This window comes from Natrix helvetica, assembly GCF_964273705.1.
Source record: "Natrix helvetica genome assembly, chromosome: 14".
Classification (NCBI taxonomy): domain Eukaryota; kingdom Metazoa; phylum Chordata; class Lepidosauria; order Squamata; family Natricidae; genus Natrix; species Natrix helvetica.
This window is the reverse complement of record NC_138564.1, coordinates 12,576,304-12,597,935: the sequence shown is the minus strand read 5'-3', so window position 1 is coordinate 12,597,935 and position 21,632 is coordinate 12,576,304. Positions and strand designations below refer to the sequence as shown.

Here is a 21,632-nt window from a genome sequence, read left to right as displayed (position 1 = left end):
CTCCTCAGTTCTAAGTTGCTTCTCTCCTTGATTAGTTTCCACCCATTGCTTGATGCACACACATTCGTACACAAACACACACACAAGAGCAGGGTACCTGCTCTCCCCACCCAAGACTGGGCATGATGGGCCGGGGGGAGGGGCTTCTCTGCACATCTGGAGAAGGCTGCTGTGCCATGGAGGGGGAACTGCAGCTGTGCTTGACCCCAGCAATGGTGGCTTATGAACAAGCCATGGTTACGTGGCACGAATTGACAAGCCATGGAAGCGGCTGAGTGAACGTATTCGTCCCAAGGATTGGTTAAGAGAAGATAAATTAGCAAGAAGGAATATTATGGAACTTTGCTGCCTTATTTATACATATATAAAATAAAGGCAGGATTTAAAAAAAATATATCTTTAAAAAAAAACCCAGCAATTGCTCCCAATTTGGTGCAAACTGGATTTTTATTCCAAATATTGATGCAACAGGGAAAAAATGGACTTGGGATGGGAGTCCTGTTATCAGGCCTAATGGTGAAGGTATCGCACTAAAAACCCTTCTCCATTAACTGCTAGATATTAAAATAATTTAAAAAAACAGGAAGTGGTATACATTAAGAGAGAAAGCTTGAAGACTTTCTGATCCTCCCCATCATCTTTTTCCATCCAAAGCTCATGCTTTCCCTCCACCCTGTGGATTGCATTTTGAACCTTGAATCCAGATTCTTCCACGCCGTTTAATAACCAAAGGAAACCAAAATAAAGCAGCCTCAAATCCCCTTTAATGGGGGCGTTCTTGGGGCTAGACTCACACACACACACACACACACCATTTCATGACTCAGCTTCCTGAATTACCCCGGTGATAATAAAAGCCAGCCAGCGATGAAGTGAGTTTGTCAGGAGTAAATTTAAAGCCGCAAAGGAAGGACGGAGGGAGAGATAATAGCCTGTCTGAAATTGGAAACCAGAAGGGTACATCAATTATCCCCGGGAAGATTAGTTTGGCTGTAGAATCAGAGAAGGGTACATAGCTTCAAATAAATTTTAAAAAACCAAAAGAAGAGGCAGCAATTGGCTGCAAACGAAGGCCGATTAATCTAGAGAAATTCTTTGCAGGATACGTCTACTGAGAGGAAGCAAAATTGAAAGCAGGAAATATCTATCTATCTATCCATCTATCTATCTATCTATCTATCTATCATCTATCTATCTATCTATCTATCTATCTATCTATCATCTATCTATCTATCTATCTATCTATCTATCTAATCAATCTCTATCTATTTTCTCTATCTATCTATCTATCTATCATCTATCTATCTAATCAATCTCTATCTATTTTCTCTACCTACCTACCTACCTATATAATCAATCTCATCTATCTATTCTCTCTCTCTCTCTCTCTCTCTCTCTCTCTCATCTATCTATCATCTCCCAATCATATCTATCTATCTATCTATCTATCTATCTATCTATCTATATCTATCTATCTATCATCTATCTATCATCTGTCTGTCTATCTAATCAATCTCATCTATCCTATCCATCCATCTATCTATCTATCTATCTATCTATCTATCTATCTATCTATCTATCTATTCAATCTCATCTATCTATCCTATCTATCTATCTATCTATCTATCTATCTATCTATCTATCTATCTATCATCTATCTATCTATCATCTATCTATCTATCATCTATCTATCTAATCAATCTCATCTATCTATCTATCTATCATCTATCTATCTATCTATCTATCTATCTATCTATCTATCTATCTATCTATCTATCTATCTAATCATTCTACCTCTATCTCTCTATCTCTAATCTATCTAATCTATATCTAGATAGGATAGACAGACAGACAGACAGACAGGCCAACCTGGTTCAGTGTCACATACAGACTGAAAAACCTTTACCCTTAGGGGAACTGGGCATGTACAATTACCTGGACTTCAAACTGTGTTGGCAAAGACAAGGAGGCGGCAACGGAGGGTTTAAAAACCACAGTTCAAACAACTTCACTTTGGACACTTAATTTTAATTCATACTTCCGTGATAAAACATGCCAAATAAAAGCTAGTGGTTTAAAAAGAGAACTTCGGATCTCTCTCGGACTCCCTGGAATGCAATGGGGTGGATACTGAAAAGAGGGTCCCCCCTCCCCCCCCCAACTTCCTCCATTCCTTTGTGGGTAACACTGCGCTGTAACTCAGCAAAGGAGCTCAGGAAAATGCCATTTTTAAAATGTTACGCTAAGAAATGTTTCCTTGCAGATCACTTCCCTAAGCTGTGTGTCCTGTTAGCATCGATTTTAAAATAAAGTCCACACTGCGTACGTATGTCGCAGAAGCTGGGCTTCTACCCTCTAAAAGCACCATCACAATCAATCAACAACACGATCGACGTCTCAAAAACTCGGCGTCTTACAAAGAATTCGGGTCTGTTTAAAAAAAAAAACAACCCGCGTCTTCAAAAGTAGCAAAATACAAAAAACAAAACACACAAAAAAACCCATCAACAGTTCGACTCCTTCCGGTATAACAAAAATAGGTTTTTTTTTGAAAATATGTGGCTCAGTACAAAACATCGGGGGTTTTGTGTATGTGTGTGTGTGTGTGCGTGTGTGTGTGTGTGTAAAGAGGACATGATTGCAAAAACTGGGGAGAGTTTAGAAAAATACAAAATCGCTTTGCATTTTCAGAGTGCATCATTATTGAACTTTAGTGCAAATAAAGAGGGTGTGTATATCTGATGAAGTCAGGCCATCGTCAGGTGTTGGTGGAGGTGCGTAAGATCTGGAACCTCTTCAGGGTCATGCGGATGGATCCCAGTTCTCGGTTGATTCTTTCCAGGCGATCCTCCAGAGTTTCCTGAGGGGGAATATTCAGAGAAAGGCGTTTAGGGATCCAGAGAGAATCAGGGAAAGGGGGAAAAAAAAAGAAAAGACCGCAATGATTCTGGAACTGACATTCGGGGTTTGGCTTTTACAGGCATTTGTGATCTGGATGAAATCATGGTCTGTTATGGACACAGCCTGAGAGCCAACTCTTAAGAACTACAGATATTTGCTTAGTGGTGGTTGGAGGTTGCAACAAAACTGAAAAAAAGTGATCTGATATAAATATATATTAATCTAAACATGTGTATTAATAATAGAATAGAATAGAATAACAAAGTTGGAAGGGACCTTGGAGGTCTTCTAGTCCAATCCCCTGCTTAGGCAGGAAACCCTACACCACTTCAGACAAATGGCTATCCAACATCATCTTTAAAACATCCAGTGTTGGGGCATTCACAACTTCTGGAGGCAAGTTGTTCCACTGATTAATTGTTCTAACTGTCAGGAAATTTCTCCTCAGTTCTAAGTTGCTTCTCTCCATGATTAGTTTCCACCCATTGCTTCTTGTTCTACCCTCAGGTGCCTTGGAGAATAGCTTGACTCCCTCTTCTTTGTGGCAACCCCTGAGATATTGGAAGACTGCTATCATGTTGAATGATATGGATTGAAGAACTGGAAAGAATAGAAGTACTCTTAAATGTATAAATGATTGTGATTGATACTAAAACTGCATAAGGAGATATTGAATAATGGAAGAATGAAGGATGGAACTTCGTTTTAACTAAGGAAATATGAACAACAAAATAGGTGGAAAACACATCTTTGAATATTATAGCGATATGAAAGTGGGGGGGGGAGTTAAAATAGGGATAGAAAATAGTGGGGAATAATAATAATAATATATTAATAGGTGTATTAATAATTATATATTAATATACAAAAGGACAGATAGATAGTTCAGAAATGAAAGATGCTAATTAAAAGGCATGTGTAGATATGGAATAATGCAAATGAAATGTACTATTTAGGAATAATAAAGACTATATTTTTGTTTGCTGAAATGTATGTTACCCAGTTACCACACCATTCACGTGCTGATGTGTATAAAGATGATAAAAAATAAAAATTCGATTGGGGGAAAAAAAATGGGATCTGCAATCCGTCTTCTTACTTACGACCGTCATAGCATTCCCAGGGTCATGTCATCAAAATTCAGATGCTTGGCACCCGGCATTCACCAGGATTGCAGCGTGCCGGGGTCAATATATTTGCCACTTACAACTTGCCCAGCATCCGACAAGCAAATTCGGGGGAAACCGGATTCATTTAACGGCTGTGTGATTCGCCCAACAAAGGAGATCATTTATTTATTTGCAAGATGGGTGCCAAATAAATTTCACAAGTAAATACTATCTCAATTTATTTACTGCCAAACCGTAACAACAAAGGTCCTCAAATCGGGTGTGATTCATTTAACAACCGTCTTGCTCAGCGGTGGAAATTCTGGTTCCCCAATTGTTGCCCTAAACCCAGGACAGCCTGCAGGCAGGCGCACCGCACTTAATCCCAGAGACATAAGGAGGAGGAATACCTGGCTTATCCGGGCCTGGAGGGTCATCCTTCCTCCCGCGCAAGGAATTCGGCTCAGCTGGGATTCAATCTATCAGCACGGAAACATTGGGAAAGAGGGAATGCTTTAAAAAGTGGGGAGTTCTAGTCCCGCCTTAAGCATGAAAGCCAACTGGGTGACTTTGGACCAACCACCAGGAGACGGTGAGTTCTAGTCCCGTCTTAAGAGTGAAAGCCAACTAGGTGAATTTGGCCCAATCATCAGGAGACGGTGAGTTGTAATCCAGTCTTAAGAGTGAAAGCCAACTGGGTGACTTTGGGTCAATCACCAGGAGACTGGACGTTCTAGTCCCACCTTAAGCGTGAAGGAAGGGGAGAGGCAAGAGAAGCCAACACGTCTCAGGTCTACCTGTTGCTTTTCTTGCGTCAGCTCGTCAAAAAGCCGTTCGGTCTCCGCCAAGGTCTTAATGCGGGAAACGTACTTGAATTCGGGCTCGTAGGGAGCTGGAGCTGCCAAAGACGAGCCCATCTCGCTGGTGTCGGTGGAGCGGCCCTCTTCGTAACCGCCCCTCGACGAGTCCCTGCTTGCTCTGGAATGCAGAGGTTGTGGGTAGGAGGAAGACTTCGGACCTCTGCGGCTTTCTAGGCGGCTGGGCTGCGGTCCTGTCCGTCCGTCCCCCAAAAAACGAGAGAGGTCTGATTATAAATCGACCCCACCCCCCCCGGATTCACCTTCAGAGAATGTGGAAGCTTTTAAGAAGAGATTGGATAGATGCTTGCCTGAAGTGTTATAGGATTTCCTGCCTGAGCAGGGGGTTGGACTAGAAGACCTCCAAGGTCCCTTCCAACTGTATTATACTTTCGTAATGTTGGCAAAGCGTCTGAGCCTGTCCTCTGCCCACCTGGAATTTGGGAGTCCTGGCATCCATATTGTTGTGGCCCACTAGCGGCCAACGGATCTAACAGCAGATTCGGACAGTGAGGAGGGTTGGGGAGGAAACTGGGCCAGTCCTGGAGTCTGGGGAAGGCTCTGAGGAGGACTCTGTGTCTGAGGCAGGGAGGGGGCCAAGGCCATCCGACAGTTATCAGCTGCCTTCAGAGTCAGACATCAGTGAGGCAGAAGAACAGCTGGAGCCTGTTCCCAGTGTGCGCATGGGATCCCACCTGGTGTGAAATTTACCTTGTGGGTCGCCTCCTGAGCCATACTGAAGCCGTTTCCGGGGGCTGCCGTACTGCACTGCAGGGGCAGCGGCGACCTCGTCCAAGCGGATATCGAATCTGGCGCCGAAAACAAGAAGGAAGTTCCTTGAAAGGAGGTGCGAATTCACTCTCGCTCCCTTCCCAAGGGCGTACGGCTAAAATTGACATTTCCCTTCCTTGCGATACTGAATCAACACCTCGCCTTACAACAGTTTGTTTAGTGACGATTCAGAGTTACAACGGCGCTGAAAAAAAGAGGACTGCTTTTCACACTTATTACCAGCATCCCCATGGCCACAGGACTTACGTTTGGAAGCATGGCAGCTGCCTCACCTTTATGTCCTGGGATCCTGGGATCCCATTTTGCGACCTTCTGACTCCATTTAAGAAAGCACGAAGTAAATGAGAAACTTGACCAAAATAAGGAGAAGATCTACTTGGCTCGGGGAGACAATACCTGGTCATCAAGTCTTCATTCCTGCTGAGAAAGTGGCTGAACCCCGGAGACAAATTCTCTTTGGGGGACCGCTTGGGGCTGTAGGCCACAGCCACCGGGGTCAACATGGTCTCTCGCTTGGCTGCAAAGAGAAAGGAGGCAGGATTCCTTAAAACTCAGAGAAGGTTAAAAAAAGCAACAACACCAAATTAGAGACCCCAAAATCTTTTACTTGGTGTGTTTGTCTTCCTGTTTGAAGGTGGGAGCGAGGAAGATCGCTGGGTATTGGACGAGTTGAGTTTTTTGTGCCTCGGCTGCTCTTTGCTCTTTTCGGGCGAACGGCTCGTACCCAAGGACCTCTCGGAGAACCCAGCTGGACCCCGAACGGCTGTTTCTGAAATAAGCAAAGGCAGAGGAGAGGGTTTCACTCAGGAAGGTATTTGGGCTCTTTTTCCAACCACATGAAATCGGATTTTCATTATCTATGTATGTGGGATGTACGTAGAGACACCTGTTTCCTCTTTTTTGGGGGGGAATAGGTGCGTCTTATACTCCAAAAAACACGGTACATTTTTATTCCTTAGGAACAATTCTCGTTCCCAGGAAGAAATAGAAGAGAATGAAAATAAATAATAAAAAAGCCACTTACTGCTGGTTTCTGCTGTTGTCCCTTTCTCTGCCTGGGCCTCTCGGTTCTTCAAAGCCTTCCTTTCTTCGAATTCCTTAAAGGCTTTGAGGATGGGGATTTCTTGACTTTTGATCTCTTTTTGAATGGCTTCGTTGGTGAGGAGGAAATCTGGAGGAGAACGATGCCTAGAAAGAAGGGGGAAAGCCTTCTCAAGGGTCATCCCACCGCTGAAAGGTTTGCCACAGCAGTTGTTTTTTCCCCCCAGATTCAAACCAGATTAAATGATTGGAATTTAAACCCTCACACCGTAACCGAAAGCTGGGAAGTCTAGAAATCGTTAGAATAAGACCGCACACGGATACGAGATCCAGACACACTCTGAACACATGGGGCTACCTGCTGGCTTTTGCTCTTTGTGAATGTGATGACATGCAAACAACGACACATATGTACATCTGTCCTTTGTGCCCCAAAGAGGGTACACTTGAGAATCTCTTGAGGAGAAATTTCCTGACAGTGAGAACAATTAACCAGTGGAACTACTTGCCTCCAGAAGTTGTGAATGCCCCAACACTGGAAGTTTGTAAGAAGATGTTGGATAATCATTTGTCTGAAGTGGTGTAGGGTTTCCTGCCTAAGCAGGAGGTTGGACTAGAAGACCTTCAGGGTCCCTTCCAACTCTGTTATTCTATTCTATTCTATTCTATTCTATTCTATTCTATTCTATTCTATTCTATCTCATGGCAACATGACAGAATGCAATTAATGTTACTAGTTTCTGGGCAAGATCTGTGTTTAACTTGCCCATATTTTAATCTTGTATTTTATATTTTAAATTTTATATCATGTAAGGTAAAAGGTAAAGGTTCCACTTGCACATATGTGCTAGTCGTTCCTGACTCTAGGGGGCGGTGCTCATCTCCGTTTCAAAGCCAAAGAGCCAGCGCTGTCCGAAGACGTCTCTGTGGTCATGTGGCCGGCATGACTCAACGCCAAAGGCGCACAGAACGCTGCTACCTTCCCACCAAAGGTGGTTCCAATTTTTCTACTTGCATTTTAGGTGCTTTCGAACTGCTAGGTTGGCAGAAGCTGGGACAAGTAACGTTACACAGTGCTAGGGATTTGAACCGCCGAACTGCCAACCTTCTGACTGACAAGCTCGGTGGCTTAGTCACTGAACCGCTGCGTCCCTATAATATATTGTGTAGCATGCCTTTATTTGTGATGCTTTCTGAGATGAATAAACAAGCAAGCAAACATCTGGGGGGAAAATATTCCTTACCTAGGAGAGGTGAATCCTTTTTCCAGTCGATTATCGTTGAGACTCTCTTGAGCTGCCAACGGCTGACCGGTGAAGATTGAAAATTCCGATCCTGGGATCAGCCACTTTCTTCTGCTCACGTCAAAGCTTTCTAATTTGCTGCGAGGACAAAGAGGGGCAGGGAATAATGAAGAATTTGAGTAGAGAATGTAACTTTTTATGTTTTAACGGTAAAAAGCAGACTTTTATTAGACGCTATTTCCAGAACTGTGCCAATATGATATGTCCAATAAACCAATTCTTTGTGGGACCTATTTGTTACGGATGGGTTACTTGGAACCCTGTCAATTACCTTTTCATTCATCTTAAAATTACAATAGGCGTTGTCAGTACGTGACTTTCTCGCCCTGATAATAATCCTTCCTTCCTAACCTGGCATAAGATGGCCCGAAGTGTCCCTCAGCAAGAGAACGAAACTTGAGCGAGTTTTCATGTTCTAATTGCTTGACCTGAGTTTCCAGTTTCGAGACAGTTCTAAAGAAAAGCAGGGAAAAAAATCAATTTTACCTGTGTTAATATTGTGCATCCGTGATGGTGAAGGTAGGGCACGCGTGCCAGAGGTGGCACGCGGAGCCCTCTCCGTAAGCACTCGCGCTGTCACCAGCTGCACTTCTGGTTTCTGGTGCCAGCTGGTCTTTGTGGGCACCAGAGCACCCGAAAACGCCCCCAAAACAGGCTGTTTTCTGGGCCATTTTCTGGATCGTTTTTCGGGTGTTTTTTGCCCGGAAAATGGCCTGAAAACAGCCCAAAAATTGCCCCCAAAACAGGCATGCCAGCTGCTCTTTGGGTTTCCAGTGCAGGCATGCATGTGTGTGCTGGAAGATCAGCTGGTCAGTGTGCGCATGTGCACTGGCCAGCTGGTTTTTGGGTTTTCCAGCTCTCCAGCGCAAGCGCATGTTCTGGTTTGGGCACTAGGTGCCGAAAAGGTTCTCCACCACTGCTGTATAGGATTCCAGTTTTAGTTGCTAGAATAGAGGGTTCTAAAAACTGCTGGAAATATATGGAAAACATTTTTTTTTTTGCTTCTTTCATTGGGAATATAATTACCAATTCCATTGATATTAAATGGGGTTTGCTAAAAGGTGGAAATACACCACGTAAAATAGTGAATGGAAGGGAGATAAAGAGAGGGAAAGAAAGAGAGAAAGGAGAGAGGGAAACAGAAGGGAGGGAAAGAGCAGGAGAGAGGGAAGGTGTGGAAAGAGGGGAGAGGAGAGGGAGAGAGCAAGGGAAAGTAGAGAAGAGAGAGAGGGCAGAGGGAAGAAGGTAGAGAGGAGAAGAGAAGGAGAGCTGAAGACGAAATAGACTGCAATATGGAAAGCAGAAGAGCAAATAAAAATTGAAGAGGCTTAATGGCAAAAAGAATTGATATATGATTGAATATTCAAAGAATGTTTGTTAAGATGTATAGGTATGCTTTGGATTATATTATATGTATGTTTAGAAAAAAAAACTTTTCTCAGAAATAAAAACTGCTGGAAATGTTACGATTGAGTTAAATCATTCTTCCATATTTGGTGACAAAGACCTAACGCTCGACAATTTTGGAAAACGATAAACATTGGAATGAAACAAAGGGAATAAGTCAGATTTCCCTTTCAACTTGAAATTATTATTTTTTAAATTAAAGGTCTACGCCCAGAGTTTTATAAACTAGCTCTTTGCTAGATTTGATTTGACGACTTTGCTGGACAGTAACCCTCAATGAAGAGACAGTTAATTTAATCATGACACGTGCTGATAAAAATGCAATTAAAAATATAAAAACTGGAGAGGCTTTGGTAGTTTCGTTGCTTTTCTAGAATTAAAGGGTCCAATATTACCTCTTCAAATCAGAGATCTGAGTGTGTGCATCAAGTAATTTGTTTTCAGTACTATTTAAAGAATCCTGTGGGAAAGGAGAGAAAAAAAAACATTAAGGGTAACGCAACCACTGATTTTTACTAACACCGAATGATTTAAGTATCTCTCTTTCATCAGCTGAGTATTAATTCAACTTGTCTTCAGCTCCCCTGGGGAGAAAAAAAAAGCTTTGCTAAGGCTTCTTTTCGTTTGTCCTTGGCAAATAATTAATCACATATTTAGTACCCATCAGGAGGGCTGGCATTCTCCACCACGGCTGGTTAACCCCGTGTCTTTTTTTTTGAGGTGGATGTTTCACTATCCGCTTGAACAGTTTTCTCTTCCCAAGTCCCCTTGTTTCTAGAGGGCCATTTAGCTGGCTGCTGCCCACTATTTCAGATACAGGACAATCTAAGCGGTCTAAACAAACATATAGAAGATCGTGACAAATTCAGCTGACAAGGGTGGGTTTTTCATCTCTCCTAAGGACAAACATTTGGTGGGCAAAAAGCTTGTTTCTGGGGGAAATACCGTATTTTTCAGACTATAGGAGGCACTGGAGTATAAGACGCACCATGATTTTGAAGAGGTACATTAAAAAAAAAGTTTTTGCACTCTGCAGGCCTCCCAAACCCTCTGCACACCTCATTTTTTTAAAAAAAGAGGGGGGGCATGCAGAGCTTTGGGAGGCTCATTTTTGCCCTCCCCAGCCCCCAGGAGCACTTTGAAAGCCTCCCAAACCCTTTACATGTCCATTTTTACAAAGGAGGAGGGGTTTCGGTAGGCCAAAAATGCTGTATTCTGTGTATAAGACACACTCAGATTTTCACCCTCTCTTTGGGGGGGGAAGGTGCATCTTATACTCTGAAAAATACGGTAAATACACCTGCTTTTACTCATGCGCAAGGAGCCGCTAAAGCCCATGTGGTTTTTGATTCTCTTGGACTCAGCTCTGCAAGAAATTGGCTGCTTACCTTGACTCGTTCGTGCTCCTTCCCAAGGGATTCGTATTCTCCCAAAAGCTATCGAAAAAGGAACATTTTTAAAATTATTTTGTAAGATTTCAAAAATTCTAGAATAAAAATCAAGCTGGCACAGATTGCAGCATCCGGTACAGCGATCAAATCAGAATTTAAGCAAATTCCACCTTTTATTGTTGTGACTTATTTAAGAGAGGTGCGGTGGCCTAGAGATGGAGCTTTTGCCTCACAATCAGGAGGCTTGTGAGTTCGATCCTAGGTAGAGGCAGATATTTCTCTCTCTGGGTGCCATGAGAATTTATCTGCTGAACAACACTCCGTACTGGTGACAAGAAAAGCATCTGGCCAGTAAACACTCTGCTAGCTCCATTCAGTTGCCCAGACTCCACGGGGTCGTTAAAATAATATGATTATGATTGTTGTGACTTATTTCTAGCTGGCATTTAAGAAAAAAAATCAGTCTTACACACATTATCAGTCCATTAGCGTGTGAGCCAAGAAGGAGTTATTTAATAAGGAGGGACTGAAATGACTTTGAGCTAGCAGGAAGAGCAAAGACCTGTAATCTCCACGGGAGAAAAATCTCTTCTACTCAGCTATCGGCAGTTCAGGGGAAGACTCGGACGAGGGCTCTGCGTCAGAGGCAGAGAGGGGGCGGGGGCCGTCTGGGAGTTATGTGCTGCCTCCAGAGTCTGACATCAGCAAGGCAGAAGAACAGGGGGAGCCTGTTCCTAGTACGCGCATGTGCAGAAGCTGCCAGAAGGCAAGAACAGTTCAGACAAAAGGGGCGACTCGGGAGTAAGGCTTGGAGATGATTGTCCCCTCCCATAAGACATAAGAGAGAAGCAAACGGACGAAAGCCTTTGCAGGAAGCAATTAGTTCATCTAGTCTAAACTCTGAAGCTCCGTTCTGACTCTGTGCTCCGTTTGGCCTTGCAAAACTAATTGGCAATTAGGTTTCTGGCAGCGTTTCAAGGGAGATAAAGGTGGGTGCTTATCAGCCTTATCCCGAAAGACTTTGGCAGACTTCTGTCGGACTCCTTACAAACTGTTTGTGACTCATTATGGGCTGCGAATGAACATAATTCACAGCCGTTTAAATAAAAAGAGGGGGTTTGGGGGACTTACGTTTTGAAACATCTTGTTTTCTTCTTTTAACCGGGCATCCTTGTTGTCAGAGAGCTTGTAAGCTTTCTCAAAGGCCTCTTCCAGATCTCGGAGTCTCCTCTTGAGGCGGCTGATGGTGTTATCTTTGTCCTTGCCGCTCGTGCGCATCTCTTCGATGCGCTCCTGCAAGGATTTGGTGGTGGTACTGAGGGCACCGGAGCGCTCCCGCCAATCGGCCTGAAAAGGGAAAGAGGCCGAGAGTCGCACAAGGTTAGAGAGAGCCCGGTCGGACGACGGCACCAAATCTGCCAGCAGGACCGGCTGTAACATTGGACAAGATGCGGATTTGAGACGAGATGTTTTTCATTGGGGAAAACACTCAAATAGAACAAATTCATGTCTAGGGAAGTTCTGAAGTCACCCAGGTCATAGTTGTCCCAAGAGGTAACTGGAATTTCTGGTGTCCAATTGCTTCTTGAGAAAGCACCTTTGGGAGAACAAATTCTCTGTTTTATTAGGTTCCTTTAACTCAGGGGTGTCCAAACTTGGCAACTTTTAAGACTTGTGGACTTCAACTCCCAGAATTCCCCAGCCAGCAGAGCTGGCTGGGGAATTCTGGAAGTTAAAGTCCACAAGTCTTAAAGTTGCCAAGTTTGGACACCCCTGCTTTAACTTAGCAACGATAAAGTCCTTCCAACTTAGCAGCTGTTAAGAAAGGTGAAATTCAACTCCCAGAAACGCTGACTGGGGGAATTCTGGGAGTTGAAGCCCACCTGTCTTAAGCATGCTGGCTGGGGGAATTCTGGGAGTTAAAGTCCACCTGTCTTAAGCATGCTGACTGGGGGAATTCTGGGAGTTGAAGCCCACCTGTCTTAAGCATGCTGGCTGGGGAATTCTCGTATTCTCCCAGGCTGTGAGCTCTGGCAACACAACCCAAAACTTCCAAGGTGGACCTCCGAGACTTCTGTTCCCCGGTGCCAAACTACTTCATTCAAAGGCAATTCTTCTCCCCAAACGTGGGAGTCCTCGGTGCCCATTTGACCAAGACATGGCCATATTTTGGCTTCTCTGTCTTCCTTCTCACTCTTCCCTGCCAGTTCATGACCATAAAAAGACGTTTGAAGCGATGCTCAGCACTTTTTAAGGAATTTCCACCCCCACCCCCCCCGTTACAGCTGGACTACTCCATCCAAGCCATAAAGTACACTTACTACTTCCATTTCTAAGGCCTTGTTTTTATTTTCAAGGGATCGGATCCAGCCGTTGGCTTCGTGCAGAGACGTTTCTAGCTGCTCGCACCTAAAAGTTGAAAGAGGGAGTCATTAAGTGTATATTGTTTTTATTAGCATAACATCAGAAAAAATTGGTAAGTATGTACTTAATATTACACGTCTTAACAGCAGCGAGGATTGTATTCGTACAATACTGGAAAAAGGAAGATTTACCGCGAGATGTTGGCCATCCTTCCAAGGTTTCCGTGTCTAAACGGCACCCCGAAAATGACTCACTTTCGCCCGAGAAACACGGTAAATTCAGAGCAACTACACTTCTATTGGAAGTGCAAGCAGCTCTTCCTGTTTTGTTCGCAACTTATCCTTCATTCACAAATCTCTAAATGGCCACTTGATTTCCAGGTGTCAGACCGAAGATGAGACGGTTCAGAAATAGTTTTATCCATGAGGGTGTCACTTCAAAAGGGATGGGGGGGGGGGGGAAGATACACGTTGCTCCAAACAACTCAGCCAATACCTGTCCGTGAGTTTTTGATTGATTTGCTTCATTTCCTCGGAAGGAGCGGTATGACTTGCTTCTAGTTGTTGCTTTAAGCTGAGAATTTCCGACTCGTAATACGCTCGGAGATCAGTTATATGCCGGGTATGTTTCTCCCTCAAATTCTGCCTAATCCTGGGTTTTTTAAAAAAAAGAAGAAGAAGAAGAAGAAGAAAAGAACAAAACATTCAAAATCTTAGCAACTTTGCTGGACATTTCTGAAGGAAAAAACTGGCGCTTCAAGATAACAATTTACATACAGCACATGAATTCTACTCATTCACCTCCGGCAAAGTCTTTCAAGGGAGGATTTACAGTCACAGACCTTATCTGGCTTGGAGAGCTGCCAGGCCGATATCTGCAACACCTGGCCAGGAGTCTGAGAGAGTAATGAACCAATTAAACAAACTAATGGTCTCCTGCAAACTCCACTCCCCTGTCGCTCCTCTTTTATTCCCTTTGGGAGGGGCCATTCATCGTCCCCCTGTGGCCTTACTCCCAAGTCGACCCCTGTTCTTTAGCTCTTCCCTTCGTCTGGCAGCTCTGCGCATGTGCACACTGGGAACAGGCTCCAGCTGTTCTTCTGCCTCACTGATGTCTGACTCTGAAGGCAGCTGATAACTGTCAGATGGCTCTGGTGCCCTCTCTGCCTCCGACACAGAGCCCTCCTCAGAGCCTTCCCCAGACTCCAGGACTGGCCCAGGTTCCTCCCCAGCCCTCCTCACTGTCCGAATCTGCTGCCAGCTCTGCTGGCAGGCTACAACAAGTCTGCTACTTGGAACCCTGATAGCAACATTCTGAGCGGGTGATCTTACTTGGAGAGCACCAGGGGATCTTCCATGCAAGCCATGGAAAGTTCGTGCTGCGTCAAACGATTACCAGCCGACGGAATCGGGGACCGGGCTTCGGAAGACAGCCTGAGGGTTAAGTTGTCGTTGTCCGCCATGTCCAAAATCTCATGGTCTCGATGAGGAGAGCTGGTGACGTTGGCTGCGTTCTGAAACTCACAAGCGGCCCAGGGATCCATGTGCAAGGCCGCTGCTGAGCGAGGGGCATATCGGGGAGACTCGGCGGAGCGAGGGGACACCACCGTGCTCGTGGGAGAAAAGGAATCCGCCTCTGAAGGAAGCGAAAAAGCAGGGCCTGCCATGGAATCGGGAGACAACGGTGCCCGCTCTGGGCTGGCGTAGAACCTGGGCAAAGGCCGCCCCGCGTTCAGCTCGTTCGGTTTCATGTGGAGCGTTGGGTCGAGCGTGAGGATCTGTGAAAGAAACGTTGTGGTGATTGGAATTAAAAATAAGACAAGACCCAATTCAGGGCGTTTTGAAGGCAACGGGCAGATGTGAAATACAAGTTATTACCTCTGGGGGATGAGTGGAGTGGAGAGGGGTGAAATTCCACTCTACAAGTTGCTTATCTTCCTTCTGTTTCTTATGATAAATCTCCTTTAAGGACGTAAGCTTCAGCTCGTCACTGGAAGACAGCTAAGAGGGAAGAATTCAGATTGAGAGTTTAAGCGTTTATTTAATACAACGATGGAGTATATTTTTAGGTGGGAACATAAGAGTGTTTTGGGAAGAGGGGCAAGTAGAATAACTCCAAAGAACAGGACACCAGTCACTGCAAATCAGTGTTTCTTTACCTTGGAAAATTTTAGATGCGTGAACTTCAACTCCCAGAATTCCCCAGCCAGCATAGATGTTGAAGTCCACCCATCTTAAAGTTGCCAAGGTAGAAAATTATTGCTATATGGAAAAAGTAGAGCTTGGAACAGAGCCGCTTAACGCCATAAGGGGAGAGCAGAATTGTCGTCACACATTAAAAACACATGTTCCTTCAATTGAGGGGGACAGTCTGTCAAGCTTGAATCTGAGTGGGTTTGTTTGGTATCCTGGATTATGTTCACATGAATTGACACAGTTGGGGACTGAAGGGGGGAGAGCTGAGATGGATGGAGTCTTCAGCCAAAACAACATAGCTAGCCAATGAATCAGCTGCATTCTAACGGCTGGCCGGCCAGAGGAGGAGGGATGAAGTCACCAAGCAACCAGCTCTCATCCTGGTTGGACAGTGTGACATATTGTTTTGAAAAAAATTAAGAAACTCCTACTTATAGTGGGGTGAAAAGCCTGGGAACTTTTAGCAGTGGCTTTTCACCAGTTCGTGCCCAGATGATAGCAATAGCACTTAGACTTATATACCGCTTTACGGTGTTTCACAGCTCTCTCTAAGCGGTTTACAAAGTCAGCCTCTTGCCCCCCCAACAATCTGGGTCCTCATTTTATCCACCTCAGAAGGAGGGAAGGCTGAGTCAACCTTGAGCCTTGTGAGATTCGAACTGCCAAGTTGCAGGCAGCCAGCAGAAGCAGCCTGCAGTACGGCACTCTAACCACTGCGCCGTGCAGCTAAATAAATTTGTTCTTTGAGGAAATGGAATGCCTCGGAGTTCGATTTGTGATGGGTGCATTGCTTGGAACCTGACATATGCCGTCACCCTTCACGCATGAAGCAATGAGCAAGCAGCACCAGCCAATGGGAGGGGAGGAGAGACTGAAAATTCAGCAAAACAAGAAAAAGAGAGAGAGAGAGAGAGAGAGAGAAGTTAGCAATACCTGTTCTGAGGAGTCCTTTGTTGAGAACGTAGAAAATTCATTTCCTAAATTCTTCGGCAACGCTTGATACATTTCCTTCTCGTCTAATCTCCAATAGGTCAGCCCTGCGGGATAAAAGAGGCACCTGGGAACCGGTTTAAGGATCGCGAAGAGCCCGGATGTCATTTTTGGAAAGAGAAATATAGATTTCGGGCAAAGTTCTGGCGACGCTTTTGTGGAAGACGTGGGGCTGACACACTAGCTTCACACCCGCAGGGTTTTGACGTGCAATCAAAGGAAAGGGAGCGTGTTAAATCTGCGGAGAACTCCGAGGCGATCAAGAAAAGGAGGTGACCACGCTCGCTGCCTCCTGCACCTCAAAAATAATAAGACCTCCCTGAAAACAAGGCCAAGTGCTTATTTCGGGGGTCTTATTTTCGGGGAAACGTGGCAATAAAACAATCCCCTTTGTTACGAATCTGCCATGCTTACAAGAGGTAGAGAGGATTGAATTTGGAAGCTACTGTACCTGACGAGAGAGAGACTAGAGAATTTTGGCTTCCATGTTGCTGATTGAGGTAAAACGGAGTGGTGGATGGGGCAGCGGCCGCAGCGATGGCGTTGATCTGTAACTGCAACAAACGGGGAAGAGAACAACAGGTGTTTATCGGTCAAAAGACTGGCAATCCTAGAGCACCCACATGCTGGCTGGGGGATTCTGGGAGTCAAAATCCCCGTGGCTTAAAGTTGTGATGTACATTCGCCTCTGCCATCTGGATTTCAGCGACTCTCTTACACTGTCGACGGTTTCCTCTTTTCCCGGCTCGGTCTCTTCTTCCGCGGTTGTTTTTCTCAGGTGGTTTTTTTTCATCTTTTGAGCCCAGGAGGTTAAAGGTTTCCTGTCAAAAAACAAAACCGAGACATGGAGAATAAACCTTTGCAAACTGCAAGGGATTTCTTAGAGCAATATTTCAAGCTTGGCAAATTTAACACGGGTGGTCTTCCAACTCCCAGGATTCCCCAGCCAGCATGGCTGGCTGGGGGATTCTGGGAGTTGAAGTCCACCGCATCTTAAAGCATGCAGGCTGAGGGATTCTGGGAGTTGAAGTCCCTCCTCTCTTGAAGCTTATTGGCTGGGGAATTCTGGGCATTGAAGTCCAGCTATCTTAAAGTTACTAAGGCTGAGAAACACTATATTAGACTAAAGAGCCAAGTTTTAAAGCTGGTAACTCATCCTCTTAACGTTAAAGAAAGAGCTAACAAATGGAATTAGCACCAGTCGTTTACCCATTTGGTTCCTCGGGTTGACCTTCGTGAATCTGAGGCTCAAACCGAGCGGAAAGCTCGCCATCGTTCTCCTTCGGAGGTGGAAAATGTCCGATGGCGGTTTGCGAAGCTTCTCTTTTGTCCTGAATGCTGGCCCTGACGACATCCTCCATGGCTGGTGCTGGATGATTCGGCCGTTTGGTCATTGTCTCTGAGATTTCTTCCATGCAGGCCGGAAGGTCATCGCATTTGCTGGGACTGAGTTCCGCAGTAGATAATGTACCATATCCGCTGCTTATGGAAACGCTGTTTGTAAGGCCCTCCTGGTGCACGGTGGAGGCTTCTACCCGGGGGTCAGCATGGCCGGGGTGGAACTGTCTGGTAAAGAGCTCATTTTCTTCAAAGGTTTCGGCCTTCAACCCCATCGGACTTCCTAGCGACGGGCAGCCGTCTGAAAGTCTGATGGAAGAGGCCTGTTTGGCACACGAGCATGGGTTCTGAGTCTGCAGTTTCCCCAAGCGTCTGATTTCATTTTGTATGTGCTGGAAAGAAGAAGGAGGAGAAATGGAGGTGGAGGAGGAAGAGGAAGAAATGGAGGTGGAGGAAGAGGAGGAGAAGAGATGGAGGTAGAGGAGGAGGAAGAGAAGAAGAAATGGAGGTGGACGAGGAGGAAGAAGAAGAGGAGAGGAAGAAATGGAGGAGGAGGAGGAGGAGGAGGAGGAGGAGGAGGAGGAGGAGGAGAAGAAATGGAGGTGGACGAGGAGGAAGAAGAGGAGAGGAAGAAATGGAGGAGGAGGAGGAGGAGGAGGAGGAGGAGGAGGAAGAAATGGAGGTGGACGAGGAGGAAGAAGAAGAGGAGAGGAAGAAATGGAGGAGGAGGAAGAGGAGGAGGAGGAGGAGGAGGAGGAGGAGGAGAAGAAATGGAGGTGGACGAGGAGGAAGAAGAGGAGAGGAAGAAATGGAGGAGGAGGAGGAGGAGGAGGAGGAGGAGAGGAAGAAATGGAGGTGGACGAGGAGGAAGAAGAGGAGAGGAAGAAATGGAGGAGGAGGAGGAGGAGGAGGAGGAGGAGGAGGAGGAGGAGGAGGAGGAGTGGAAGAAATGGAGGTGGACGAGGAGGAAGAAGAGGAGAGGAAGAAATGGAGGAGGAGGAGGAGGAGGAGGAGGAGGAGGAGGAGGAGGAGGGGAAGAAATGGAGGTGGACGAGGAGGAAGAAGAGGAGAGGAAGAAATGGAGGAGGAGGAGGAGGAGGAGGAGGAGGAGGAGGAGGAGGAGGAGGAGGAGAGGAAGAAATGGAGGTGGACGAGGAGGAAGAAGAGGAGAGGAAGAAATGGAGGAGGAGGAGGAGGAGGAGGAGGAGGAGGAGGAGGAGGAGGAGAAGAAATGGAGGTGGACGAGGAGGAAGAAGAAGAGGAGAGGAAGAAATGGAGGAGGAGGAGGAGGAGGAGGAGGAGGAGGAGGAGGAGGAGGAGGAGGAGGAGGAGGAGGAGGAGGAGGAGAGGAAGAAATGGAGGTGGACGAGGAGGAAGAAGAGGAGAGGAAGAAATGGAGGAGGAGGAGGAGGAGGAGGAGGAGGAGGAGGAGGAGGAGGAGAGGAAGAAATGGAGGTGGACGAGGAGGAAGAAGAGAAGAGGAAGAAATGGAGGAGGAGGAGGAGGAGGAGGAGGAGGAGAAATGGAGGTGGACGAGGAGGAAGAAGAAGAGGAGAGGAAGAAATGGAGGAGGAGGAGGAGGAGGAGGAGGAGGAGGAGGAGAGGAAGAAATGGAGGTGGACAAGGAGGAAGAAGAGGAGAGGAAGAAATGGAAGAGGAGGAGGAGGAGGAGGAGGAGGAGGAGGAGGAGGAGGAGGAGGAGGAGGAGGAGGAGGAGGAGGAGGAGGAGAGGAAGAAATGGAGGAGGAGGAAGAGAAGAAATGGAGGTGGACGAGGAGGAAGAAGAAGAGGAGAGGAAGAAATGGAAAAGGAGAAGGAGGAGGAAGAGGAAGAAATGGAGGAGGAAAAGGAGAAGGAGGAGGAAGAGGAAGAGGAAGAAATGGAGGAGGAGGAGGAGGAAGAAATGGAGGTGGAAGAGGAGGAGGAGGAGGAAGAGGAGGAGAAGACCTTTAATTAAAAACCAAATATTTTAATCAAATAGGCAACATCTCATTAGCTGCACAAAAAGAGCCACGTTTTAGTCATGTCCATGAGACATTTTCACATATATGCACACACACACACACACACAACATGCCAAAATATGTTATGGTAGACGAATGAATACTTAGAAATTTGTTTTATAAGTCTCTTTTTGCAACACATGCATGGACGCATTCCTGGAGCTTGGCTGAGACAGAATCAGACTCTCTCCCCCCAACAAATTTTGCATGGAAGTATAAAGGGAAAAGAAGAATCCATCCAAGTGGCCTTAAATGAAAGAAGACAATTTGAGCATTGGGCTGGGCTAGCTTGCTTCTCTCAACAAAGAATGACAAGTTAGAAACTTTTCCCTATTAAACCAACAACGAACGGTGTTAACATCACGACAAACTCAAGGCGTAAAAGCACCGCAACGAATCGGACACGGACACAGTTTGAGAATTAAGCCAAAAAAAAACAAAACCACTTTAGTCAATGCTCAGGTTTGGAGCAGGCAACGTTTTGTGCAATGGCATTCCTTCCAGACCCTTTTCCGAACATCAAACGGCAGGAAATATTATTTTTGGGTAAGTAGTCTCACTTCTCCAATGCAACACGCAACCTCAGACATGGATGCACAGGTGAGTATTTCTGTGAGGATGAATGGCAAAAATCCGCCCGGAAATTAAGCAAAGAAAAAGAAAATGTAGACCAACGTAGGAAGGGAGAAAGAGAACGGTAAAAGCAACAATACCTCTGTATATTTGTTTCAATTTCAGGAACAGTTGGTTACTATTATTGGAGAGGGCCATCAGGGAAGGGAAGGGGGAGAAACAGTAACCAAAAAGGGTGTAAATATTAAAACGAACCAAATACACATAGATCAAATCTATCAAGGCGTCTATTTCCACCTGTAGGACTATATTTAACAGGAGGTGAGAACTGGAATGTCTGAGAAAAGGGTGTCAAGAAAGAGGACTGATAATATTGGGAGAGCAAAGAAAACTCAAACAGAAACTTTGATACAAAAGAGCTTTGTGTTTACAAGTGCAAATGCAAAATAAGTCTTTAGTTTTCCCTGGGATTTGGCAACCAAGACCCTTCCTGAGTCCTGATTCAAATGGCAGCCAGTTCCATCATTAGTAGAGCATAAAGGTGAAGAAGGCGTATTACGATTTATGCGCTTCTTCTAAAGCTGTTTAGCAAAACTCAGCGTCCAGGAACATCTACCTAACCCTTTTCTAAGTCACCCCCGATGCTTGGAAATTGGGATAATAACCAAGATGAAATTTAATTCTGAAGAGCCAAGGATAAAAACTGTGAATCAGAGAAGGGGGGGGGGAGGGAGGAGAAATAGCACATTTTATAACAATAATTCTCAACCCCTGCAAATTTAACTGCCTGGGGAATTCTGGGGGTTGAAGTCCACACAGCTTACAGGGGCCGTGGTGGAGAGAAAATGCTTCTTGCTAAATTAAAAAAAAAGTTGACATTCCCAGAAAATTCACTTAATCGTTTATTGGAAGAGACTAACAAAGCTATCATTAGCGGCTAAGACGCTGAGCTTGTCGATCAGAAAGGTTGGCAGTTCAAATCCCGAGCGCCGCGTAACGGAGTGAGCTCCCGTGACTCGTCCCAGCTTCTGCCAACCTAGCAGTTCGAAAGTAGGTAAAAAATGCAAGTAGAAAAATAGGGACCACCTTTGGCGGGAAGGGAACAGCGCTCCATGCGCCTTTGGCGTTGAGTCATGCCAGCCACATGACCGTCTTCGAACAATGCTGGCTCTTTGGCTTTGAAACGGAGATGAGCACTGGCCCCTAGAGTCAGGAACGACTAGCACATGTGTGCGAGGGGAACTTTTATCTTTTTAACAAAGCTATCGGAGGAAATGCTTTTATCTACAAAATCCATTTTAAGACAAATGTGAAAAGAAAGCCTTGAAGTGTGCATACATCCACACACTAATTCAAACCATGTGTAA

General features: G+C 45.4%; 1 protein-coding gene across 3 annotated transcripts in view; it reads right to left on the bottom strand.

The window, feature by feature from the left end:
- Positions 1-2,307: 2,307 nt before the first annotated feature.
- MPHOSPH9 (M-phase phosphoprotein 9) overlaps positions 2,308-21,632 on the bottom strand; it is a 23,406-nt gene continuing 4,081 nt past the window's right edge. For 2 of the 3 annotated variants that reach the window (XM_081966630.1, XM_081966631.1), the window contains exons 6-25: positions 17,561-18,081; positions 17,070-17,172; positions 16,803-16,905; positions 16,295-16,398; positions 15,044-15,166; positions 14,498-14,943; positions 13,662-13,817; positions 13,124-13,211; positions 11,934-12,149; positions 10,800-10,847; positions 9,807-9,871; positions 8,356-8,457; positions 7,945-8,082; positions 6,684-6,847; positions 6,267-6,428; positions 6,056-6,176; positions 5,579-5,676; positions 4,808-5,061; positions 4,421-4,489; positions 2,308-2,860 (exon numbers count right to left, since the gene is read on the bottom strand). In XM_081966630.1, coding sequence (XP_081822756.1) covers positions 2,759-2,860; positions 4,421-4,489; positions 4,808-5,061; positions 5,579-5,676; positions 6,056-6,176; positions 6,267-6,428; positions 6,684-6,847; positions 7,945-8,082; positions 8,356-8,457; positions 9,807-9,871; positions 10,800-10,847; positions 11,934-12,149; positions 13,124-13,211; positions 13,662-13,817; positions 14,498-14,943; positions 15,044-15,166; positions 16,295-16,398; positions 16,803-16,905; positions 17,070-17,172; positions 17,561-18,081 — 3,183 coding nt within the window. In that variant the 3' untranslated portion in view covers positions 2,308-2,758. The remainder of the gene's footprint in view (positions 2,861-4,420; positions 4,490-4,807; positions 5,062-5,578; positions 5,677-6,055; positions 6,177-6,266; positions 6,429-6,683; positions 6,848-7,944; positions 8,083-8,355; positions 8,458-9,806; positions 9,872-10,799; positions 10,848-11,933; positions 12,150-13,123; positions 13,212-13,661; positions 13,818-14,497; positions 14,944-15,043; positions 15,167-16,294; positions 16,399-16,802; positions 16,906-17,069; positions 17,173-17,560; positions 18,082-21,632) is intronic. The other variant, XR_014176473.1, reaches the window with a different exon arrangement.